The sequence below is a fragment of the Saccopteryx bilineata genome, chromosome 2 (genome assembly GCF_036850765.1).
Source record: "Saccopteryx bilineata isolate mSacBil1 chromosome 2, mSacBil1_pri_phased_curated, whole genome shotgun sequence".
Classification (NCBI taxonomy): domain Eukaryota; kingdom Metazoa; phylum Chordata; class Mammalia; order Chiroptera; family Emballonuridae; genus Saccopteryx; species Saccopteryx bilineata.
Genome location: NC_089491.1, coordinates 80398973 through 80426280, shown reverse-complemented (window position 1 = coordinate 80426280; position 27308 = coordinate 80398973). Strand labels below are relative to the sequence as shown.

Here is a 27308-nt window from a genome sequence, read left to right as displayed (position 1 = left end):
AGGTTATCATCCCAGCATGAGGTGTGATTACAGCTGCGCACAACTCTTCCTGACTATAAATCTCAGGGATTTACAGCAGGTGCCATAAAGAGAATGCTTGTGATTTTCAGCTCTCTTAGTATGAAGTTTTCCTGCAGTTCTTGGTAATTCCTTCTCATAGAACCTGCCTTTGGTTTGAATAGACCTGCAATCAATTTATGAATAAGAGGTTTATACTTCAAGCCCCATTTCCCCTTAGGCATGTCATTCTGTGAAATACTTGGGCCCCATTTTGTGACATTATTTCTGTTAGCTAAGCCAGATGCTTTAGGATGGACAAAGTGGATACCCTCATGGGAAAGAGGTGAGTACTCAGAATGGTGTTAGGCCTTTGTTCTCACGGGGTAAGACCATGGCTCGGGTGAACTGGAGATGCGCATGTATGTGGGAAGATTGAATCAGGTTTAGACTTGACGGGTTTGGCTGAAGGGCAGAGGGAAGGAAGTTGGTAGCACAGATTTCTTCATTTATTGAGAAGACTTTTGGGTAAACTGAGGAAAGTAATGGAGGCAAGAGCTAAAAGAGAAAGGGCATTTAGTATCCTCTTCAAAAGCCAGGAAAGAAGCAAAAAGGTTAGTAGTGGGCTTGAGTCTTTCCCTACCCACTGTTTCTTTACACAATTTCTGTTCAAATACATAACTTGGCTTTCTACTCAGAGCTATACCCCAGGGGATATACTTACTCCCTTCTGTGTACTGGGCCTGAGAATTAAGGATGCCGTGCAGAAATAGATTTCGTCTCAGCACTAGACTTGCCTGAGCAATTTCAGAGTCTTTGATGCTGCTAGCCTTTGATTAAATTGGGGGACAATTTGGCCACTATTTCTTCTAGTATTTATTTATTTTTTCAGTTTCTGTTCATTTCTTCCCCCCAGTCTTTTTTCTCTCTGTTCTTCAGAATGGATAGTTTCTATTCATCTATTTTCAAGTTCACGGAATCTTTCCTCTATCTCCATTCTGATATTAAGCCTGTCTAGTGAATGTTTTATTTCAGATCTTGTATTTTTCAGTTTTTGGATATACATTTGGTTCCTTTTATTTAGTTACTGTTTGTATCCTGTGGTTTCCTTTTAATTCATTATGATCTTATTTTGCTTTTTGTAATTGAGCATAGTTAAATAGCTGCTTTAATTCTAACATCTGTTTGGGGTTGGTCTTCATGATTATCTTTTTCTTTCTTGAGAGTGGGTCGCATTGTATGTATGCTGAGTAATTTTGGGTTGATCATGTACATTGTTAATGTTATATAGTGAAAACTAGATTTTCCTACATTCCTTTGAAGACTTTTTTTTTTTCAAGATCAGATAGGTCAGGCGTGGCCAACAGTTTTTGCCCCTGGGCCAGATTAGAAAGAAAACTTTTTTCACAAGCCAGACGAAATATTAAAATTAAAAAATGTTAAATACAAAAATGATTCGTTTAAGTAAACAAAATTTTATTATATAATTTGTTTATGAATAAATGTGAGTGGAAAATATTTTTAATATATGACATTTTAATAAAAATATATTTAAAAATATATATTTTAATAAAAATACAATTACATACCATATAAATATCCAAACTATATCTCAATCAACCAAAACAATGTTTAATTAATAGAATGAACTTGAAGGGGTTCTATCAGAAATTAAACAATTATTTCATTTTACAAACAACCTGGACACGTTTTCAGTTATCAACCACAGCTATCGTCTATGCTACAATGCCATTTGATTCAGCACACTTGACCACAAAAATAACAAATTCTTTGACCTTGGGTGCGCACTGACAAACTCCGCCTAAAAGAATGTGGGTTTCACATCGCTGCTAAACGTCAAACAGTTCATATCAAGTACAGATGAGTACAAAAGTTGTAAATCTTTATAATAGAATTTTTTTTTAAAAATAAAGAAGTATCGAGAATCAATTCTACCAATTGGAAGTTAACCCTACATTAGTCTCATGTGGAATTCTCTTCCGTGTATCACTATCTTCTTAAATATCTCGATTTCCAATAATCAAAGACACTTCCGCTTCTGAGTAGCTGAGATTTTAAAGTAGTGGAGAATATTAAAAATTTAATCGGGTTTTTTTTATAGTTCCATATAAATCTGATGATTTTTTGCTCTATTTCTTTAAAAAATGTCATTGGAAGTTTGATGGGAATTGCATTAAATTTGTATATTGCTTTGGGTAATATAGCCATCTTGATTATATTTATTCTTCCTAACCAAGAACAAGGTATATTCTTCCATCTCATTATATCTTTTTCGATTTCCCTTAACAATGGTTTATAGTTTTCATTATATAAGTCCTTTACATTCTTTGTTATGTTTATTCCTAAGTATTTTATTTTTTTTGTTGCAATCGTGAAGGGGATTATTCTTTTGAGTTCCTTCTCAGTTGTTTCATTGTTGGCATATAGAAAGGCTATTGACTTCTGTATGTTAATTTTGTATCCTGCGACCTTACTGTATTGGCTTATTGTTTCTAGTAGTCTTTTTGTGGATTCTTTGGGGTTTTCGATGTATAGGATCATATCATCTGCAAAAAGTGATACCTTGACTTCTTCTTTTCCGATATGGATGCCTTTTATTTCTTTGTCTTGTCTGATTGCTGTGGCTAGAACCTCTAGTACCACATTAAATAAGAGTGGAGAGAGTGGACAACCCTGTCTTGTTCCTGATTTAAGGGGGAAAGCCTTCAGTTTAGTGCCATTTAATATGATGTTAGCTGATGGTTTATCATATATGGCCTTTATCATGTTGAGATATTTTCCTTCTATACCCATTTTGTTGAGAGTCTTAAACATAAAATTGTGTTGTATTTTATCGAAAGCCTTTTCTGCGTCTATTGAAAAGATCATGTGGTTTTTGTTCTTTGTTTTGTTGATATGGTGTATTACATTAAGAATGAAGCTGGGGGCATTACAATACCTGACTTCAAACTCTATTATAGGGCCACGACAATCAAAACAGCATGGTATTGGCAGAAAAATAGACACTCAGACCAATGGAACAGAATAGAAAGTCCAGAAATAAAACCACATATATATAGTCAAATAATTTTTGATAAAGGGGCCAACAACACACAATGGAGAAAAGAAAGCCTCTTCAATAAATGGTGCTGGGAAAACTGGAAAGCCACATGCAAAAGAATGAAACTGGACTACAGTCTCTCCCCCTGTACAAAAATTAACTCAAAATGGATCAAAGATCTAAACATAAGACCCGAAACAATTAAGTACATAGAAGAAGACATAGGTACTCAACTCAGGGACCTGGGTTTTAAAGAGCATTTTATGAATTTGACTCCAATGGCAAGAGAAGTGAAGGCAAAAATTAATGAATGGGACTACATCAGACTAAGAAGTTTTTGCTCAGCAAGAGAAACTGATAACAAAATAAACAGAAAGCCAACTAAATGGGAAATGATATTTTCAAACAACAGCTCAGATAAGGGCTTAATATCCAAAATATACAAAGAACTCATAAAACTCAACAACAAACAAACAAACAATCCAATAAAAAAATGGGAAGTGGATATGAATAGACACTTCTCCCAGGAAGAAATACAAATGGCCAACAGATATATGAAAAGATGCTCATCTTCTTTAGCTATTAGAGAAATGCAAATCAAAACGGCAATGAGATACCACCTCACACCTGTTCGATTAGTGGTTATTAGCAAGTCAGGTAATAGCAAATGTTGGAGAGGCTGTGGAGAAAAAGGAACCCTCATACACTGTTGGTGGGAATGTAAAGTAGTACAACCATTATGGAAGAAAGTATGGTGGTTCCTCAAAAAACTGCAAATAGAACTACCTTATGACCCAGCAATCCCTCTACTGGGTATATATCCCCAAAACTCAGAAACATTGATACGTAAAGACACATGCAGCCCCATGTTTATTGCAGCATTGTTCACAGTGGCCAGGACATGGAAACAACCAAAAAGCCCATCAATAGATGACTGGATAAAGAAGATGTGGCACATATACACTATGGAATACTACTCAGCCATAAGAAATGATGACATCGGAACATTTACAGCAAAATGGTGGGATCTTGATAACATGATACGAAGCGAAATAAGTAAATCAGAAAAAAACAGGAACTGTATTATTCCATACGTAGGTGGGACATAATAGTGAAACTAAGAGACATTGATAAGAGTGTGGTGGTTACGAGGGGGAGGGGGGAATGGGAGAGGGATAGGGGGTGGGGAGGGGCACAAAGAAAACAAGATAGAAGGTGACAGAGGACAATCTGACTTTGGGTGGTGGGTATGCAACATAATTGAACGACAAGATAACCTGGACTTGTTATCTTCGAATATATGTATCCTGATTTATTGATGTCACCCCATTAAAAAAATAAAATTATTAAAAAAAAAAAATTAATCAAGGGCCGCATAAACTTGTTACGCGGGCTGGATCTGGCCCGTGGGCCGTATGTTGGCCATGTCTGAGATAGGTGGTAACTTGACTGGTGTTGGGCAGATAAAATATATTATGCTCACTTTGTTAAAGATGGCGCTGCCCACGTGAAAGCCTGTCTCCCAGGTGATGATATTAGTTGCCCTTATGCTTGGAATGGGCGTAATTATATTAATGTGTGTTGGGGGCAGGCTGTGGGCAGGCAGGATCCTTGGAGCCTGGGGCTTGGTTTTAGGACTAAGCCTTTCCCACCCTTTTAGATGTGGGGAGGTGCAATTCCATCATGCCTCAGATAAGTGACTTTGTATTAGAAACTTCCCTATTTTGTATATTGGATTAAAGATTTTGATTTCTGCACTATAAAGTGGGGCAGACCGGGAGCTTGCCCTCTCGGTTCCTGAGATTAGTATTAGAGGAGAGAGCAGAGAAAGGCCATGTGAGGAGAGGAGAGTCAGCCAAGATGGTGGAGTGCTGAAAGAGAAGCCAGTTAGTGCAGAGTTTGTGCAGAGAGAAGGAGATGGGGAACAGAGGAGAATGAGGCTAGTGAGCTAGAAACCTTTGATTCTAGGAAACTCGGGTAAGTCAGTAGCTTTGTGAGCACTGAATGAGTGGGTTTTGGAGCCTAGTGTGTGTTTTTACTTGCCTGCCAGGTGCAAGCTAGGATTAAAGCTAATAGTCCACCAGTTCGTGGCTCCACTGTTTCATTACCATTTGTCTGAATCCAATGTGAACCTGCATGGGCCGGGAGGCTGTGATGGTGGCCGGCAGCTGGCTTTACATTTGGCGTAGTCTGTGTCAGGATTCGATACAGATGAGTATGGAGCCACCACCACCTTTGAGTGGTGGAGTAGAGGACTGGCTGCTGTTATGGTTCCCCATTGCTGTCCTTTTGGAGGACTGCAAGGTGGCTGACTTTACAGCCATGTGTGAGGAAACCGAGAGCTCTGTGGAAGAGGCTGCCTGGGACCTGCAAACCGAGCAGTGGAAGGAGCTGGAGCAAATGTGGGAGAAAGAGATGCCGACCCTGGAGCTGGAGGAAGCACTGGAGGAGGAGGCCGACCAGGTTTGTGAGATTTGCCTGGAAATGGAGCAGCTGCTGCAGGAGGAATCACAGGTTTGTGAGTTGCAGCTTGCCCTGGACATTGTGGACAGCCAGCAGCAGCAGGAGGCTGGGGCTGAGGCTGAGGCTGGAGCTGAGGCTGAGGCTGAGGCTGGAGCTGGAGCTGCAAGGTCTGCGGAGCAGAAGGCGGCAGCAGCCCGGGACTCGAGCCCAGCAGCGGGAGCTGGTGTTTTCAGTTCCTCTTTGGAGAATGAGGAGAATCGGGCTGGAGTTGCGATCCGCAGTCTCCAGAAGGTGAGAGCCTAGCTGGAAGGAGCATCTGCTACAGCCCTTGGTAGGTCTGCAATTTTGGGACATAGAGGTGGATGCCATGCTTTCCAGAGCAGAGATGGAAATGCTGACTGCCATTGTCACGTGCTCCTCTTTGGGACAGTGTAAGACTTGCCAGAACGGCAGGGATGAGGGGGTTGGCTGACGCCTCATGTGCATGGACTGATTTCCTGGACTATGACCGGAGTGGGCACTGGCTCCTTTGTTGGATAGACTTACGGATTTTGGACAATGTGAAATACCCTGATGGGGGTGGGTGGGGCGGCTTTGCTGGAAGCACTCCCCTGCCCCAGGAAGCTTTTCCCATGGCTAGAAAGAAGGCCAAGGACATTTTGCACTTTTGGCAAAGTGCTCAGAGACTGGTGAAATGTATCTTTGTAATTGTTGAAATTGTATGATTTGTCAGGTTGTTGTAATTTGTGTAATGTGCCTAATTTCTTTGCACAGGGATGCCAGTGGTGTAGATTGTGGGTAGTAAAGTGAGCATAGGGGTGGATTGTTGGGCAGATAAAATATATTATGCTCACTTTGTTAAAGATGGTGCTGCCCACATGGAAGCCCGTCTCCCAGGTGATGATATTAATTGCACTTATGCTTGGAATGGGCGTAATTATATTAATGTGTGTTGGGGGCAAGCTGTGGGCAGGCAGGATCCTTGGAGCCTGGGGCTTGGTTTTAGGACTAAGCCTTTCCCACCCTTTTAGGTGTGGGGTGGTGCAATTCCATCATGCCTCAGATAAGTGACTTTGTATTAGAAACTTCCCTATTTTGTATATTGGATTAAAGATTTTGATTTCTGCACTATAAAGTGGGGCAGACTGGGAGCTTGCTCTCTCAGTTCCTGAGATTAGCATTAGAGGAGAGAGCAGAGAAAGGCCACGTGAGGAGAGGAGAGTCAGCCAAGATGGCGGAGTGCTGAAAGAGAAGCCAGTTAGTGCAGAGTTTGTGTAGAGAGAAGGAGATGGGGAACAGAGGAGAATGAGGCTAGTGAGCTAGAAACCTTTGATTCTAGGAAACTCGGGTAAGTCAGTAGCTTTGTGAGCACTGAATGAGTGGGTTTTGGAGCCCAGTGTGTGTTTTTACTTGCCTGCCAGGTGCAAGCTAGGATTAAAGCTAATGGCTCACCATTTTGTGGCTGCATTGTTTCATTACCGTCTGTCCGAGTCCAGTACGAACCTGCATGGGCTGGGCGGCTATGATGGTGCCGTGTATACTGGCTTTACAACTGGATTAAAGATGTAAACTTTGTGACTGTGTCTTGTGTTGGTCAAATAAGTTTGTAAATATGATATATATGTTTACTTGCTTATAGTTTGCATTGGATGTGTAAGACCTGCCAGGACGGCAGGAATGAGGGGGTTGGCTGATGCCTCATGTGCATGGACTGATTTCCTGGACTATGACCGGAGTGGGCACTGGCTCCTTTGTTGGGCGGACTTACGGATTTTGGACAATGTGAAATACCCTGATGGGGGAGGGGAGGGCAGCTTTGCTGGAAGCACTCCCCTGCCCCAGGAAGCTTTTCCCATGGCTAGAAAGAAGGCCAAGGACATTTTGCACTTTTGGCAAAGTGCTCAGAGACAGGGACAGGCTGTAAGCAGGCAGGGTGGTAATAGCCTAAGGCTTAGTTTTAAAATTAAGCCTTTCCCACCCTTTTTGATGTGGGATGGTCACTCTCATGAGCAGGGGTCCCCAAACCTTTTTTACACAGGGGACCAGTTCACTGTCCCTCAGACCGTTGGAGGGCCGGACTATAAAAAAACTATGAACAAATCCCTATGCACACTGCACATATCTTATTTTAACGTAAAAAAAACCAAAACGGGAACAAGTACAATATTTAAAATAAAGAACAAGTAAAGTTAAATCAACACTCTGACCAGTATTTCAATGGGAACTATGCTCTTCTCACTGACCACCAATGAAAGAGGTGCCCCTTCTGGAAGTGCGGTGGGGGCCAGATGAATGGCTTCAGGGGGCCGCATGCGACCCGCAGGCCGTAGTTTGGGGACCCCTGCTCATGAGGAATCCCACTATGCCTCAGATAAGTGACTTTGTATCAGAGACTTCCTTGCTCGTATATTGGATTAAAGCTTTTGATTTCTACACTATAAAGTGGGGCAGACTAGGAGCTTGCTCTCTCAGTTCCTGATATTAGCATTAGAAGAGAGAGCAGAGAGGAGAGCAGAGGCCAGGAAAAGCAGCCAAGACGGTGGAGTGCTGAGGGAGAAGCCAGTTTGTGCAGTGTTTGTGCAGAGAGAAGGAGATGGGGAACAGAGGTGAGTTAAGTCTGGTGAGCTAGAAACCTTTGATTCTAGGAAACTCAGAAAGTCAGTAGCTTTGTGAGCACTGAATGAGTCGGTTTTGGAGCCTAGTGTGTGTTTTTACTTGCCCACCTGGTGCAAGCTAGGTTTAAAGCTAATGGCCCACAAGTTATTGGATCTGTTGTTTCATTACTGACTATCTGAATCAAATACGAAACTGCATGGGCCAGGCAGCCGTGATGGTGGTCATGGCTACTGGCTTTACATCTTGGGTGGCAGCTCCAATCTCAGTTCAGTTCTTTACCTTTAGTGTGGTTGCTTGAAGGTTGATATGGATGTGAGGTTGACCAGAAATTTGGGCCTAGTAGACAGACAGACTTTGATACTTTTTGTCTCTGGTTCTATCTTTTCTGGGATCCTTTCTTCACTTTCTGGTACCTGTGGTTGCCTTGAAATTTGATCCTCTGGTTATTCAATCAAGAAAGATGGAAAGTACTTGACCAGGTGGTGGTACAATGGATAGAGTATTGGCCTGGGATGCTGAGTACCCAGGCTTAAAACTTCGAGGTTGCCAGCTTGAGCATGGAATCAGAGACATGACCCCATGGTCACTGGCTTAAACCGAAGGTCACAGGCTTGAGCAAGGGGTTAGTCACTGGTTTGGCTGGAGTCCCCCTGGCAAGACACATATGAGAAAGCCATCAATAAACAACTAAAATGAAGCAACTACAAGCTGATGGTTCTCATCTCTCTCCTCTCTTGTCTGTCCCTGCCCCCAACAACAACAGAAAAAGAAAAGATGGAAGGTGTTCCATTCACATTAGCTGCTTTACCTAACACAGACTTGAGCCTGCCTTTAGACCAGAAGCCTTGAAACCAAGTGGAAACTTACACAGAGGCTCAACCAGTGCCATTCCCTTCTTCTCTCCATTGGTTCTACTCCAGAATCTGCCTATCTCGGTTGCTCTTTAGTGCTTAAAGGTGGTTGTTTTTATATTTTGTCCAGAGTTTATATGAAGTAGTATGTGAGGCCAGTTGCCGCGGCCACCATCACAGCTGCCTGGCCCATGCAGGTTCGCATTGGATTCGGACAGTTGGTAAAGAAACAACGGAGACAAAAACTGGTGGGCCATTAGCTTTAATCGTAGTTTGCACCCAGCAGGCAAGTAAAAACACACACTGGGCTCCAAAACCCACTCATTCAGTGCTCACAAAGCTACTGACTTATCTGGGTTTTCCTAGAATCAAAGGTTTCTAACCTCACCAGTCTCATTCACCTCTGTTCCCCATCTCCTCTCTGCACAAACACTGCACAAACTGGCTTCTCACTCAGCACTCCACTGTCTTGGCTGCTTCTCTTGGCCTCCTCCATGTAGCCTTTCTCTGCTCTCTTTTCTAATGCTAATCTCAGGAACTGAGAGAGAGAGAGCAAGCTCCCGGTTTGCCCCACTTTATAGTGTAGAAATCAAAAGCTTTAATCCAATATACAAACAAGGAAGTCTCTGATACAAAGTCACTTATCTGAGGCATAATGAGATTCCTCATGAGAGTGCACCACCCCACATCAAAAAGGTTGGGAAAGGCTTAGTCCCAAAACCAAGTCCCAGGCTACAAGGATCCTGCCTGCCCACAGCCCACCCACAACACACATTAATATAATCACGCCCATTCCAAGCAAGAAGGGCAACCAATACCATCACCTGGGCGATGGGCTTCCATGTGGGCAGCGCCATCTTTAACAAAGTGAGCATAATACGTTTTATCTGCCCAACACAGTGATAGATGGTAGCCTTCGCTTTAGTAGGGGTCAAGGAGATGAGAGAGTAGGGTAGGAGACAGGTACTATGTAAGCTGAATCCTGGAGTCAGGTATTTGAAATCCTGTCTTTCATAGTGAAGATGAGGAGGGCTCAGTCTGTTTTGATCAGGATCAGTGACATGAATCAAGCCCTTTGGATCAGCCTAGGGATCTTTTCAGTGTGCTGGGCTGGGCTTCCCAACGTGCCTGCAATGGCATAATGGTTTTCGTAGATGTTGCCCTTTAACCCTGGGAAATTTTAGAATTATGTGTGGAAGTAATAAAATCAAATAATTGACTAACAGCAGAGCCCCATAGAGGTGATTAAGAAAGGACAAATTATGAGGAGTATCTCAGAAGTCAAGGGAAAGAGTATTTAAAAAATGAAAGAGAAGATGGATAGTATTAAGATGGTGGAGGGTGAGAAAGGCCTGCAGAGCAGTGACTGGATTTGGAAACAAGGTGGAATTTTTTGAGCCTTGCCTAGCGCAAGGATGGAATAGAATCAGAGTTGATGGGTGGGGCATGAATGGAGGTAAGGAAGGCAAGTCTATTCCTGTTGACAGCCCTTTCTAGAAGAGAGCAGGGGAGGAGAGAGGAGTGCAGGGCAGTGGGCTCCAGAAAGGCTTTTGTTATATGTGTGTGTGTGTGTGTGTGTGTATAATATATATATAATTTTTCCTTTGAAGTTTGGAAAGATGGAGCATGTTTAAATACTGACAGAAAGAAGCCAGTAAGAGGAAAAGGTTAAACCACAGACCAGGAGATGGTCCACAGATGAGGTTTTTGAGAAAGAGGGAAGGGATTTAGGGTAGGAATGAAGAGATTAGTTTTGGGCAAGAGGAAAACTCTTTTTAAAATGGATAAATGGATTCCATTTAATATTTAATATGATTGATTAGCTGGTCACACTAACAAGTTCTAAAGTTTTCATAGATAAACATTAATAATATATTGTTGTTTTAGAAATCTATTTCATGGCCTCTTTATCATTGCGAAAATCTTTCCCTCCTTCTCCGCTCTGAAGCTAGCTGGCTATGTTACAGTATTTCTTCTTGCCTTTTGTCAGACTCTTGTCAAATACCTTTCTTTAGCTTTGCCTGATGATTGGGAGTCAAGTTGTTAGAGTTTCCCAGCAGGGCTACTTTAACCTTTACTTAACTCAGAGTTTAGCTCTTGGCCTTCCATACTATATAATTTTATGGCTCCACACCTAAAAGAAATTTAACATCTTTGACCAATTTTTTTTCTTGGTTCATAGTCACAATGGGCACAGGGACTAGGAAATGTAACACAGGAAGAGAGGGGAGTGTTCTTAAAAAATAAGCTGCTAAATTTGAGCAATTTCTGGGAAGGATAAAGTAGACTTCTTTTATGTGAACTTAAAGGCTGTAAGATTATGTGAGATTGGGGACATGCATTGGCGTTGTGGTTAATGGTAGGTTTCAGTGAATGTTCTCAATATAAAAATATAATGAGGAAACATAAATTCTGATTAAATTCACTCTTAAGCCACAGTAAATATTTTTGGGTGGGGCATACATAAGTTAAGTTTAAAACTTTTCCTCTCTTCAGAAATAGATCATTTTTCCCCCTCAAGATTGTTTTTCTTAGTTACTGCTGATTAGTATATTCAATCATAGATGTACTTTCACAAGGAACTTACATTTTGTACTAGAGAAGGAGAATCAGTGAGCAATATTTCTCCTTAAACATAGCAAAGATTTTGCTGCATCAGCTTTTGTCTTTGAATAACCAGCTCCAGGATAGTCTGTGAACTGGTGAGTTCGGTGTGGGCATTCTTTTGCTCTTTTCCTGTAGAAACAGCGGAGGTAGAGGCATTAAGCCCACTGAAATTGTTGGAGAGCCTGGCAGCCCTCAAAGGAAGGCTCTCACCGTCCCTTAGGAGAGCTTGGCTCCCTCAGGAGCAGTGACAGCAGAGGAGGATGTCATGACCTGTGTGCAGGGCCTCAGAGGGTGGCAGGCTCATGACTGGAAAGCACTCCTGGCTGCTCTGGGATTGAGGGGACTATAGGTGGGCACAGCTTGGGCATTTGGCCTTGTTTCTTATCCCTTGCTCTTGGTATCTGTTGGAATCCATGGGAGTCTGAAAAGACCAGTGTAGCAGACTTTATTGAAAGGAAGAAAGGAACCCTGCCGGGCACTTCTCTGGGGAGAAGGGCACCCGTACAGACTAAGAGGTGAATTTTATAGGGTTTGGGAGAGCCTGGGAGGATACCGAGTCAGAAGTTCTGGTTATATTCCCTCCTGTGGATTTACGGCTTTCTGGAACGCTCCTCCTTAGGGCAGTTGACCAGCTTCTTGGAACTCTTCTGCCTCAGGGGTGATTATCCAGTAAGTAAGGGTGAGGTCAGGCAGCCAGGTGGAACAACCAAAGGGCAGTAAATTCATATATCTATCAGTATCCTGATCCTCCTCTTTAGAAGAGGGCTGAACCCTTGGGTAGCCACCAGTGAATGTGGGCTGATATGGGGATATGTGGTCTCAGCTGCCTCCAAACCCCTCCCACCCTTTTTGGGAATGAGGAGAGCTTACCTGCCCTTGGGAGCACTCTTCTGAGAACACAGACTTTCTGACAAAAGCTGCTTTGTAGTTAATCAATTTTCAGACAGGTTTTTCTGGAACTTTTTATTTCTCTCTGCCACCTAGGGCCCTCACTCCTAGCTTGCTGCTGCAGTTAGTTTAGTATTAAGCAGGCGCTGGTGTGAGGCCTTCTAAGGAGGGTACATGTGTGGAACTGACCCTTGGGTTCTCATTTAGCTTGCTCATTCCATAGCCCCAGTTTATACACAGTCGGCTTCCAGAGGCCGCGAGTCACTCAGCTTCCTCTTGCTGCTGGCCAGCATGAGGCCCCTGGGAAGGGAGCCCGGGCTGAAGACCCTGACATGTATCTTTAAAGTTACCCAGAGGGTGTTACTAGGAATTCATCTGAAGCCTCTCTCATTTCCTCTGTAGAGCCTTAGGGAGACTAATTCTCCTGCTTCTGAGCTCCCACCCTACATTCCACCCAGCATTTTCAGGACGCGGTTTGGCTGTATTGACAACCATGTATATAATTCATGCAAGACAGGTTACAGTGGAGCGTGTTACCTTTGCTAGTCATGCATGGCCCAGTAATGCTGTTCCAGATTTTGGCCGGAAAGTAGGTTTTATTGGTGTTTGGGCCTGATGTTTTCCTGTCCGGAAACCTCCTCACTCCCTTGGTGAGGCTGTTTTGGCAAGCACCATCAGGGAAAATCGACCTTCCCCTTGTCCAGTTTAATAAACGGGTTCCATGAAAAACCAGGCTGCTGTGTAAAGCAGACACCCTTGGGGGGAAATGTTTGCTTAAGAACTGAGAAGCTGGGATGGCCCTTTGGAGACCTGGAGACCGTAAGCCCAAGTCACCCTGGTGTTGCCAGGGTGAATCCTGGTGGTGGTACAATCAGCTTCTTGGCCTATCTGTAACTGTGGGATGCTTAGGGAAGGGAGTACTTCCTATGTAGTGAAGCCCCCATGCCCTTTCCTATCCCACTCTTTTCATACTCTCTGAAATAATGGGGGCGCTGATGCCAGAGAGCAGAGAAACAAAAATCTCAGTGTCCCCATTTATTGTACTGTTCTGCCCTTCTGGGTTTTCTGTAAGGTCAGGTAGAGAAGAAGATACTTATTAATAGGAGAAGCTGGAGGAGCACAGAGGAAGAAGTGGTGGTAGTTGTATGATAGAAGTAGCTCCACAGTGAAGGGATTGTGGGGGCAGGAAGGTGGAAAGTGCAGGCACAGAGGAGAGGCCTCTCCAGGTGTTTGTCATGGAATGTGGGCAGGGGTGGGGGGGGAAGGGAGGTGTGGCTGGGGAGTAAGGCAGGGGCAGGTCCAGCAAAGCTTATAAACTATGCCAGAGAGTTGGGCTTTATCTGGAAGAGTTTTAAGCTGGAGAGTGAAATGACCTGATTTTCATTTTAGAGGGCTAATTATGGCCACGTAAAAGGATTGAGGCTGAAGTGACAGGAGAGAAGCAGGAACCCAGGTGGTAAGCTGTCACATGATCCAAGTGAGAAACGGTCAGGGTCTGAACCATGGAGGGAGGATAGGCTGATGGGGTGGAGGGGCCTGACCTGGTGAATGACTGCTGCTGGAGGGGGTGAGTCCAGGACGGTGTCCCGGTGCCTGACTGGGGTGAGAGGGGCACGGTGGTGTCTCTCTTGAAGGTGGGAAGCAGAGGAGGAAGAGCAGTTAAGGGAATAGAGTAGAAGAGAACCTCTTAGCAAATGTTTGTAGCCTTACTCTGAGACAATGGCCTCAATAGCATGGGCTTATTTTTGTAACAGGAGAGATTTTGGGCCTCACAAAATGTTACCAGTGAAAATCCACCAGCCTGACCAGTTCATCCCAAGTGAAGAGAATATGGATCTGCTCACAACGTATAAACAAGATTACAACCCCTATTCTGTCTGTCGAGTGGACCCCATCAAACCTCGGGAGAGTAAATATCCATGTGGGGACAAGATGGAGTATCTGCCTACTTATAAAGGTGAGTGAGTGTTGAGGGGCAGCTTGAGGGAAAGATAGGCAGAGCTGGTACCTAGGCCAGGATGCGTGGTTTTTTCTTCTTCTTCTTTTCCAAGTTAGAGTAGAGGAGATAGACATACTCCCACATGTACCCCAACCAGGATCCACCCAAAAAACCCTGTCTGGAGCCGATGCTCTGCACATCTGGGGCCATGCTCACACCGAGCTATTTTTAGCACCTGAGGCAGAGGCTCCATGGAGCCATCCTCAGTGCCTGGGGCCAATGTGCTCAGCCCAATCAAGCAATGGCTGCAGGATGGGGAAAGAGAGAGAGAGAAGTGGGGAGGGGTAGAGAAGTAGATGATCGCTTCTTCTGCGTGCCCTGACTGAGAATTGAACCTGGGACATCTACACACTAGGCCGATATTCTAGTACTGAGCCAACTGTCCAGGGCCCAGGAGGTGTGTTTTATATGCCACCCCCACCTTAGTTCAAGGGTTGGGCAGACTACTTGCAGTGGGCTGATTGAGTCTGCAGCCCATTGTATAGCTAGAGAACCAGGAATGGTTTTTACATTTTGAATGATTAAAAAAAAATCAAAAGACTATTTCAGGACATGTGAAAATTAGACAAAATTCGAAGTTTGGTGTTCATAAGCATGTTTTATTGGAACACAGCCACTGTGTTTCAACAAATAATGTGTTCCAAGTAAATAATATGTTTATTTACACATTATCTAGCTGCCTTTGTGCTACTGCAGCAAAGGCGAATAGTCGTGACAGAGATCATATGGCTTGCAAGGCCTAAGACTTTAATATCTTTCTTTTTATAGAAAATATTTGCCAGTGCCTACTTTAGCTTGCTGTTGAAATCTTACATTGGGGAAGCATTTCAAATGAGTGACTGATGTGTTCATCGGTTAAAAAAGTTATGGAAACATAACATACAGATAGAAAAATGCACAAATCATAATTATACAGATCAATGAATTTTTAAAAACTGTATAACAAATATTTATTTTTTGTTTTCTTAGTTACAATTAATTTTAAAAATTTTATTTTTCAATTGTAGTTTACATTAAATTTTATATTACCATATTTCCTCATGTATAAGATGCTCCCATGTATAAGACACACCTTAATTTTGGGGCCTGAAATTTGAGAAAAAAATGTATTACATAAAGTCATTGAACCCAAGTTTTATTCATCATAAAATTCATACAACTCCTCATCACTGTCACAACTCCCATCCATTAGCTTGTCCCCATCTGTGTCTGATGACGAATCACTGTCTTTTATATATCTACATAGAACGAGTGCAAAAACAAGTGCGAAAAAGTGGGAAATGCAAGTAAAAAATCTACAACTACTGTATAAGATGCACCCAGTTTTTAGATCCCAAATTTTTTGAGAAAGGGTGCATCTTATACATGGGGAAATATGGGTAGTTTCAGGTGTACACCATATTGGTGAGACAACCTCATACTTTACAAAATACTCCTGCTGTTATTTTTAGTACACACTTGGCACCATACATAGTAGTTACAATATTATTGACTATATTCCCTACACTGTATTTTATATCCCTGTGACTATTCTGTAACTACCAATTTGTACTTTTTAATTCCTTCACCTTTTTCACCCAACCTCCCAACATTTTTCCCCTCTGGCAATCATAAGTCTGTTCTCTGTGTTTATGAGTCTGTGTCTGTTCTGTCTTTTCATTTATTTTGTTCTTTTGATTCCACATATAAGTGAAATTATGTGGTATTTGTCTTTCTCTGATTGACTTCTTTCACTTAGCATGATACTCTCTAGGTCCATCCATTCTGTTGTAAATAGTAAGATTTTGTTCTTTTTTATGGATGAATAATACTACATTGTATATACCTTCCACAATGTTTTTATCCACTTGTCTTTTGATTGATACTTGGGCTGCTTCCATATCTTGGCTATTGTAAATAATGCTGCAGTGAACATAGGCGTCTATATATTGTTTTGGGTTTCTTTGAATATATACCCAGAAATGAAAATACTGGGTATATATCTAAAGTGGAAGGCAGTTTCATTTTTATTTTATTTTACTTAATTTATTTTATTTTAATTTTGGGGAGTATTTTTACAAACTGAAAAGCAGGGGTGAGGCAGGCAGACAGACTCCTGCATGCACCTGACCAGGATCCACCCAGCATGCCCACCAGGGGGCGATTCTTGGCCCATCTGGGGCGGTACTCTACTGCAACCAGAGCCATTCTAGCGCCTGAGGTGGAGGCCATGGAGCTGTCCTCAGTGCCTGGGCCAACTTTGCTCCAATGGAGCCTTGGCTGCAGGAGGAGAAGAGAGAGATAGAGGGAAAGGAGAGGGGGAAGGGTGGAGAAGCAGATGGTCGCTTCTCCTGTGTACCCTGACCGGGAATTGAACCTGGGACTTCCACATGCTGGGCCGATGTTCTACCTCTGAGCCAACTGACCATGGCCACAGTTCGATTATTAATTTTTTGAGGAAACTCCATACTGTTTTCCACAGTGGCTGCACCAATCTGTGTTCCCACGAACAGTACATGAGGATTCCTTTTCTCCACATCTTCACCAATACTTGTTGTTTGTTGATTCATGGATGATAGCCATTTTGACAGGTGTGAGGAGATATCTCATTGTGGTTTTAATTTGATTTTCTCTGATGATTAGTGTCATTGCACAACTTTTTACATGCCTATTGGCCATATGTATGTCCTCTTTGGAGAGGTGGCTATTCAGGTTCTCTGCTCATTTTATAATTGGATTGTTTGTTTTTGATGTTGAGTTGTGTGAGTTTATAAATTTTGAATATTAATTTCTTATCAGATGTATCACTTACAAATATCTTCTTCCATTCAGTAGGTTGTCTTTTTGTTTCTTTGATGGTTTTCTTTTTTTTTTATTTTTTAATAAATTTTTATTAATGGTAATGGGATGACATTAATAAATCAGGGTACATATATTCAAAGAAAACATGTCTAGGTTATTTTGTCATCAAATTATGTTGCAAACCCCTCGCCCAAAGTCAGATTGTCCTCCGTCACCCTCCATCTAGTTCTCTGTGCCCCTCCCCCTCCCCCTAACTCTCTCCCTCCCTCCCTCCCATGTCCTCCCTCCCCCCCCACCCTTGGTAACCACCACACTCTTGTCCATGTCTCTTAGTCTCATTTTTATGTTCCACCAATGTATGGAATCATGTAGTTCTTGTTTTTTTCTGATTTACTTATTTCACTCCTTATAATGTTATCAAGATCCCACCATTTTGCTGTAAATGATCTGATGTCATCATTTCTTATGGCTGAGTAGTATTCCATAGTGTATATGTGCCACATCTTCTTTATCCAGTCTTCTATTGAAGGGCTTTTTGGTTGTTTCCATGTCTTGGCCACTGTGAACAGTGCTGCAATGAACATGGGGCTACATGTGTCTTCACGTATCAATGTTTCTGAGGTTTTGGGGTATATACCCAGTAGAGGGATTGCTGGGTCATAAGGTAGTTCTATTTGCAGTTTTTTGAGGAACCACCATACTTTCCTCCATAATGGTTGTACTACTTTACAGTCCCACCAACAGTGAATGAGGGTTCCTTTTTCTCCACAGCCTCTCCAACATTTGCTATTACCCGTCTTGTTGATAATAGCTAATCTAACAGGAGTGAGGTGGTATCTCATTGTAGTTTTGATTTGCATTTCTCTAATAACTAATGAAGCTGAGCATCTTTTCATATATCTGTTGGCCATTTGTATCTCTTCCTGGGAGAAGTGTCTGTTCATGTCCTCTTCCCATTTTTTTATTGGATTGCTTGTTTGTTTGTTGTTGAGTTTTATGAGTTCTTTGTAAATTTTGGATATTAGGCCCTTATCTGAGCTGTCGTTTGAAAATATCAGTTCCCATATAGTTGGCTGTCTGTTTATTTTGATATCAGTTTCTCTTGCTGAGCAAAAACTTTTAATTCTGATGTAGTCCCGTTCATTTATCTTTGCCTTCACTTCTCTTGCCATTGGAGTCAAGTTCATAAAATGTTCTTTAAAACCCAGGTCCATGATTTTAGTACCTATGTCTTCTTCTATGTACTTTATTGTTTCAGGTCTTATATTTAGGTCTTTGATCCATTTTGAATTAATTTTAGTACATGGGGACAGGCTGTAGTCGAGTTTCATTCTTTTGCATGTGGCTTTCCAGTTTTCCCAACACCATTTGTTGAAGAGGCTTTCTTTTCTCCATTGTGTGTCGTTGGCCCCTTTATTTGATGGTTTTCTATGTTGTGCACAGACCAATGAATTTTGACTCAATACATCCATGTACACAGCGCCCATCTAGTCACCTTCCTCACCTCAGATAGAATCATTATGCTGACTTTTAACACCATAAATTAGTTTTAACAGTTTTGAATTTTATATAAATGGGATTGTTTTATTCCCCATTGAACATCTACTACATGCATCTCAGGCATGGCATTAAGAACTGTAATGGAAGCAGAGTGACCTTCTGTGACATTTTAGTCTAGTAGGAGACACAGGATATGAAGTCATGAGTTTGGTGCAAGAAATGTAGCAGTCACTCTATGGAGCACAAGCCATAGGCTGAGACTGTGGGAATGGAGGCCAGGTTTATCAGTCACTTTTCTGCTTATGATGGACAGAGTTTCCCTAGGACTAGATGCCTAACTGTTCAGGTAACATGTTTGTGGACCTCTAAATGACTGTGGTAATAATGGTTGCTTTTATGTAGTCAAGCCAAACACTTAGGCAAGGGGAAGTAGGGAAGCTTGGTGGGGGGTGGGGGGTGGGGTAGCATCTCCTTGAAGCCCTCCCAGAAGCTCTAAATCTATATTCTGGAAGACTTCATATGTGGCTGAGCTCTGCTTCTCCTAGGAATGGGACGCGGGGCCTCTTTAGGAATCTGGTGGTCTGTTCTTTTACCTTCTTATCACTGCTGTTGTCCTCTTCCATTCTTCCATAGCCACCTTCTGCTGAGCCACCTTCTGGACATTGTCATACCTGAAATGGTCCCACCTTTGTGTACCCCCACAGCCAGTCCGTTTGCTTGCTCTCGTAGGAACTACACTGATGCTTTGACCTTCTTCTCATCACCAGCCCCTTCTGGGCCTGTGAGAAAACATAAATATCATATTTACAAACTTATTTGACCAATATTCCACCCCTTTTGCTCACTTCACAATCTAAAGCACAGGTATTCCTGCACAAGAAAATTAGGCACATTACACAAATTACAACAATATGACAAATCATACAATTTCAACAATTACAAAGATACACTTCACCAGTCTCTGAGTGCTTTGCCAAAAGCACAAAATGTCCTCAGACTTCTTTCTATTCATGGGAAAAGTTTCGCAGGACAAGGAAAGGGACTCCAGCAAAGCCGCTTCTCGCCCCCAACAGGATATTTCACATTGTCCAAAATTTGTAAGTCCATCCAACAAAGGAGCCAGTGCCTACTTCGGTCCTAGTCCAGGAAATCAGTCCATGCACATGGGGCCTCAGCTACCTCCCTCATCCCTGCTGTTCTGGCAGGTCTTTCACTGTCCAAAAGAGGAGCACATGGCAATGGCAGTCAGCATTTTCATCTCTGCTCCAGAGAGCATGATGGCATTCACCCCTTTGTCCCAAAATCGCAGACCTACCAAGGGCGTAGTAGCTACCCCTTGCTGCTGGGCCCTCACCTTCTGGAGACTTTGGATTACAACTCCAGCCTGATTCTTCTCATCCTCCAAAGAGGAACTGGAAACACCAGCTCCTGCTGCTGGACTTGAGCTCTGGGCTGCCACCGCCTTCTGCTCCACGGGCCTTGCGTCCACTGATGCCTTGCTGCCCTGGTCCCGGACTCAGCCCTGGTCTCCTGCCACAGCTGGCTCTGGGCAATCTCCAGGGCAATCTGCAACTCATGAACCTGTGATTTCTTCTCCAGTGGCTGCTCCATTTCCAAGTGAATCTCTTGAACCTGGTTGGCCTCCTCCGGTGCTTGCTTCAGCTCCAGGGTCAGCATCTCTTTCTCCCTCCGCTTGCTTGGTTTGCAGGTCCCGGCAGCCTCTTCCACAGAGCTCTCAGTTTCCTCACGCATGGCTGTAAAAGTCAGCCAGCCTATGGTCCCCAAAAGGACAGCGATGGGGAACCATAACAGCAACCAGTCCTCTACCATGCACCTCAATGGTGACGGCTGCATACCGATCTCCAAATCCTGCCACAGACTACACCAGTTGTAAAGCCAGTAGCCACGGCCACCATCACAGCTACTTGGCCCATGCAGGTTCACACTTGATTTGGACAGATGGTAATGAAACAAGGGAGCCAAGAACTGGTGGGCCATTAACTTTAATCCTAGCTCGCACCCAGAGGATAAGAAATACACACAGTGGGAAAACACTTCCCTTTCCATTCAGGGCTCCCAAAGCCACTGACTTATCCAAGTTTCCTAGAATCAAAGGTTTCTAGCTCACCAGACTTATTCACTTCTGTTCCCCATCTCCTGTTCCCCATCTCCTTTTCTCTGCACAAACTGGCTTCTTCTTTAGCACTCTGCCATCTTGGCTGCTTCTCCTCTTCCACGTGGCCTTTCTCTGCTCTCCTCTCTCTACTTTCCTCCAGCATGGGCTCCTCTGCCTCATTTTATAGTGTAGAAATCAAAACCTTTAATCCAGTATATAAACAAAGAAGTCTCTGATACAAAATCACTTATCTGAGGCATAATGGGATTTCTCAAAAGGGTGGGAAAGGCTTAGTCTTAAAACTAAGCCTTAGGCTATAATGACCCTGACTGCTTACAGCCTGTCCCCCACACCCAATGCAAACTATAAGTGAGCAAACATATATATCATATTTACAAACCTATTTGACCAACACCGACCTACCCTGCTCCCTGTGCCAGACTAGATACATCCTGTGAGATGCTCTAAGAGTGCCTTGTACTTCCGTTTCTTAGTTCATTACATAATTTTCTTTTTCTTTTCTTCTCTTCTCTTCTCTTCCTTTCCCTTCCCTTCCCTTCCCTTATCTTCCCTCCCTCCCTTCTCCCCCTCCCCTCTCTTCCTCCCACTCCCCTCCCTCCTTCCCTCCTTCCCTCCTTCCCTTCCTTCCTCCCTCCCTCCCTCCTCCTTTCCTTTCCTTTCCTTTCCTTTCCTTTCCTTTCCTTTCCTTTCCTTTCCTTTCCTTTCCTTTCCTTTCCTTTCCTTTCCTTTCCTTTCCTTTCCTTTCCTTCTTTCCTTTCCTTCCTTCTTTCCTTTTGCTTAACATTTGTCTCCTTCGCTGGACTGTAAGCTCCAAGAGGGCAAAGATGTATCTTTCTCTTTGCCAAGTACACCCAAAAAAAACTAGGAACTGCAGTAGATGCTTTACAAAGGAGGCAGCAGTACCAGGTACATGGTCATGACACTGTTACTTCCCCAGGGCTCATTCTCTATTTTCATGCAGTATTTATTGGAAGGCAAAAAACGGACACAAAGCTAGAGTGAGCCTTCACCTCAAATGGGGGAAGGAGCAGGTTCCTGTAGCTGCAAATTCTCCTTTTCTCCACACTCTTTCTATGGCCCTTCTAGATTTATGAATCCTGGCATAGTTAGAGGCTCTTTAGAACAACTGAATGTTCAGCTTAGTTTCCCTCCACTCTTTCTAGGTGCAAGCAGAGGTCTGGAGTGAGAAATGCTCTTTGCTTACTGTAGAGGTTGATGAGGATGTAGTAGCCCATTGTCATTTGAAGACAGTCCTCTCTCTTTCTTCCAGCAAAATATTCAAAATAAACTCACAGAAAAATACAATCTAATACTTATGCTTTATTGTCTCCCACCTCAGCTCTTTAATATTCCTCCTCTTTCCCAAACAGTTACATTGAAAATTTCTCTCTGCAAACCAGAGAATAGTATTCCACTGCTAAAATGAAATCATGACTCCTTTTTCTCTACTGACAAACTTAAAATTGAGAAAACCCTATTTTCTTCTCCATTTTTCTTAAAATTCTGGCATCTGTTCACCTACTTACACAGAATTAATGAGCAAGTACTAGTTAAGTACCAATAGGACTATTCAGAAACAGGCATACTTAGATGAAGGGAGAGGGTTTATTCTGGTCACATGCACATTGGGTTGGATTTCATAGTTCCCTCTAAAATTCAGATTTAAAAACAAAGAAATCAGTACATAGCGAAAGAAATATATTTATAGTTAGATTCGGCCCATGGGTGCCAGTTTGCAACCTATGTGTCTTAATAGTTTTTTAATATATACTTACCATAATCTATCAATTTAAATAGTTTCTTTGTTCCATTAGTCCCCTATGATATATAATGGCTTCCAAAACTGGGCCTTGAATGGCCAGTATATGTATTCCTAGCATTTAGCACAGGGGATGACATCACAAAGGTGTGTTAGTGAGGGAGTATATGAATGAGTGGTTTTGGACCATTGTTTACAAGGGCTCCAGCTGACACAGTTTGGCACTGGATTTTCACAAATCTTCACCCAGCCTGTTACTCTGTGGGGCCTTACCAAGAGCTGGAGTGAAGCTTGGGGAAGACATAACCTTTACTCTACCCTTATGTGAGTTTTGCACAACCTTTTGTATGTGTGAAGGGCCACACCCTTGCCTTATCTCTTGGGAGTATCATCTTTTGATGACTTGTTTGTTTCTTGTGGAAATTTGCTACTTTAGTATGTTTTTTTCCATAGCAACTTTATGGTTTTATGGCCATACATCGTTTCTCCTTCAAAGGGGGAGAAACAACCCAAGACAAAGCTCATTAAATATGTATATTTCAATGGGTGCTATCTATATTATAGCTAAATACTCCACTTACTATGTATAAAGCCAGTAGCTTCGGCCACCATCACAGCCGCCTGGCCCATGCAGGTTCGCATTTGATTCGGACAGACGGTAATGAAACAATGAAGCCAAAAACTGGTGGCCCATTAGCTTTAATCCTAGCTTGCACCCTGTGGGCAAGAATGCAAACAGTGGGAAAACACTTCCCTTTCCATTCAGGGCTACAAAGCCACTGACTTATCCGAGTTTCCTAGAATCAAAGGTTTGTACCTCATCAGCCTTATTCACCTCTGTTCCCCATCTCCTTCTCTCTGCACAAACTCTGCACTAACTAGCTTCTCCTTCAACACTCCCTCATTTTGGCTGCTTCTGCTCTCCTCCATGTGGCCTTTCTCTGCTCTCCTCTCGAATGCTAATCTCAGGAACCAAGAGAGAGCAAGCTCCCAGTCTGCCCCATTTTATAGTATAGAAATCAAAACCAATATACAAAAAAGAAAGTCTCTGATACAAAGTCACTTAGGGTGGGAAAGGCTTAGTCTTAAAACTAAGCCTTAGGCTATAACAACCCTGCCTGCTTACAGCCTATCCCCCAAAGCAAGCAAACATATATGTCATATTTAAAAACTTATTTCATCAACACTATGGTTCTACAGAAAAAAACATGTAAACTTTTTCCTTTTCACACTTATGGCAGCACCTCTTCTAGGGTCCAGAAAACCAACAGTAAAATATGCTCCCAGCAGCATTTGGTTGTAATTTTGACATTTTCAAAACACTGTGCAATTGGAAAGATTGAGAGTGTAATTACTTGATGCTCAGCTTTAGGTTTATCTAAGTTTTTTTTTTTTTTTTTTTTTTTTAAAGACACATTATTGAATGGAATCCTTTTAAAGAAGTTCTTGCCAATTACCCACATGACACCCTGGCCCTGAAAGGCTTTACTGATGGTTTTCATTCTTAAGAATAGTTTGTTGTGTGGAATTCTGAGGTTTTCAGGGTCTTGTGGAGGCCTTTTCTTTTCTTTTTCTTTTTAAATAATATATGCTGGGTGGAGGAAGTTAGAAGGTTGGATAATAATGTGGTTTCAACTGTATTGTTGAGTATCAGAAATCACATGAGGCAACGTTCAGCTCAGGAACCTGTTTTCTTATCACTTCATCCATCACAGGAGGCCAGAAAAGCCCTGTCCTCCCGCCCCCATGGACCTCGAGGCAGTGTAGGCATCCACAGGTAGACATCCCCATTTCAGGGAGGCCTGAGTTCTGACGGGAAACATGTGGTTTGTATTCAGTAAGATGGTTCCCTCTAAGGCCCCTTAATGCTTTCAAGATGCTGATAGAGCCATTAATGGCTCTTGGAGAAAGATTAGATTTTCAATTAAAATGAAGCCAATTTAAAATAAATAGTTGGTAGTATTATTAGCCTAAAATAAACTCAAGAGTGTGTCTGGGGGGATGGGGATGTCAGGACTTTCAGAGTGGTGGTATGAGGAGCTTGGCAAATCTTCTGTCCCAAAAGCAACAATAAAACTGGACAAAATAGTAAAAATCAACCGTTTTAGGGCTCAAGAAATCAAAGGCATATAGTAAAACTGAGAAGCCTTTATTCAAGAAACACTACTAAACCATGGTTATGGACAGCGGGAATTTGTGCTGTTTTATTGGGGGGCTTCCATCATCCCCCTCCCCCTGCCAGTTCCATCTGGGCAGGTCAGGCTGTGGAAACCAGCGACTCTGCTGCCAGTGGAGGCTGACTTGATTTGGAGTGCATACTAAGGGGGTTTAATAAAATCAGTAGCAATCTCAATGGTAAAATATCAGGGAAGACAACTTCGGTAGCTTGTCTGAGGTTGCAGTTCTAATTGCGGCAAGCAACAGACCAGCAGACCAGCCAGAAATTTAACAAGAAGATCCAGAGAACAAGAAAGTCACAGTGGATCTTAATAAACTCATACATATTCCTGGTGGTAGAAGACTGTGCATATGGGCAAGGTACAGTGTACAGGCTGAAGAGATATCAGAGACAGGGCATAGTTGTGTAGTTATCTTCCCTAGCCGAATATGGTATGAAGTACAGGTGCAGAGGAGACATGAGAAAGCCCAGTAGAAAAAAAAAGCCAGGACAGACTTGTAAAGTTGCCCAATCTTTGACTATGTTCCCCAACCCACACACAGGTCCATTAGCAAAGGGTGAATGTCTTACTGGTTTAAGGTGCTTAAGCATAACTTGTGATAAACTAAACTATGCTAACACAGGGTGACTTGTAGAAATTTAGGCTTAATAATAAAACCAATAAAAAAAAAGCAAACAGCAAAAATATCAGTTGCCATGTATTGCAGGGGAGATAAAACTCTAGAATTAGTGCAGGCAAATCACTAAACAAACAGTAAAAACTACTCCTAGTGAGAGATCAGAATCCAGAGTTGCTGCAACTAATTATCGAAAGCATTACGTTTTTAACAAAAAGTTATGAGGCATGAAAAAACAGAAAAGTGTAATCTGTGAATGGGATGGAAATAAAGGCAGTTAATTGAAACTATCCCTGAAAGGACCAAGATGTTAAACCTAGCAGGGAAACATTTCAAGTAGCTATTATAAATATGTTCAAAGAACAATAGGAAACCATGTTTAAAGAAATAAAAGAGAGATAACATTATCTGTAAAACAGAGAATACTGCAAAAGGGGAATCATAAAAAATCAAATGAATACTCTGGGGTAAAATGGACAATAAGCAAAATAAAATTAATTAGAGGGGCTTAACACCAGATTTGAGTTGGTGGAAGAAAGAATCAGTGAAAATGGAGCTAGATCAATAAATATTATTCAATCTGGGCCTGACCTGTGGGGTACAGTGGATAAAACGTTGACCTGGAACACTGAGGTTGCCATTTTGAATCCCTGGACTTGCCAGGTCAAGGCACATACAGGAAGCAACTACTATGAATCGATGCTTTCCACTTCTCCCCCCTCTTTCTCGCTCTTTCTCTTTCTCTCTCTCTTCCTTCTCTCTGAAAAAAAAACCAACTTAAAAAATTAAAAAAATATCCAATCTGAATAACAGGAAAACATTAAAATGAACACAAACTTAGAGACTTGTGGGAAACCATTACTAGTACCAATGTACTCAAAAACCCCAGGAGAAAGAAAGGACAGAAAGACATTTAATTGCTAAAACTATCCAAATTTCATGAATAATACTAATCTACATATCCAAGAAGCACAGTAGAAATAGAATAAACACAAAGAGGTCCACACCTAGTCACATAATAGTCAAACTGTTGAAAACCAAAGTTTTAGAATAAAACAAAAGAGAAAGTTTATCAAATACAGGGAAACAACAATAACTAAGGTCTTATCAGAGAAAATGAAGGACTGAAGGAATAATATTCAAAGTACTCAGAGGAAAAGAACTGTCAACCAAGAATTATAGATCTTGTAAAAGATTATGCTTCAAAAGTGATGGGGGAAAAATATTCCCAGATAAAGAGTGGGAGAAATTCTAGCGAGCCAACTTACCTTGAAAAAAACAAAAACAAAAAAAAACGAAAAAAAAAAAATCTAAAAGAAATCCTTCAGGCTGAAATAAAATCATATTAAATGGTGACACAAATCTGCACAAAGAAATAAAGAATACTGGTAAAGGTAATTATGTAGGAACATGTATATTTTTTCTCTTAATTAACTTACAAGATAATTAAAGAACCAATATTTATAAAACTGAGATTTATATCAGGAATGTAAAGTTGGTTTAACATCAGAAAATCAATTAATAAAATATGCCACATTAAGAAAGGAAAATATAAAACTGCATGACTGATAGACACAGAAAGCATTTGACAAGGTCTGATATGCATAAAAGCTCTCAACAAGCTAGAAGTAGGAGGAAACTTAGCTTGATAAAGGGTACCCACAAAAAATCCTGTAGCTAATATCATACTTAATGTGGAAAGACTAAATACCTTCTTCTCTGAGATTGGGAATAAGAGCAGGATGTCCCCTGTTACTACTTCCATTCAGCATTGTACTGGCTAGAACTTCCAGTACAATGGTGCAAAAAGAACAAGCAAGGAAACAAACAAACAAATGCATCTAGATTAGAAA

General features: G+C 42.1%; 1 protein-coding gene across 1 annotated transcript in view; it reads left to right on the top strand.

Moving 5' to 3' along the window:
* SAXO1 (stabilizer of axonemal microtubules 1) overlaps positions 1–27308 on the top strand; it is a 49108-nt gene that overhangs the window by 12881 nt on the left and 8919 nt on the right. Inside the window, exon 6 of the mRNA XM_066254362.1 lies at positions 14238–14440. Within this exon, the coding sequence (XP_066110459.1) occupies positions 14238–14440 (203 nt within the window). The remainder of the gene's footprint in view (positions 1–14237; positions 14441–27308) is intronic.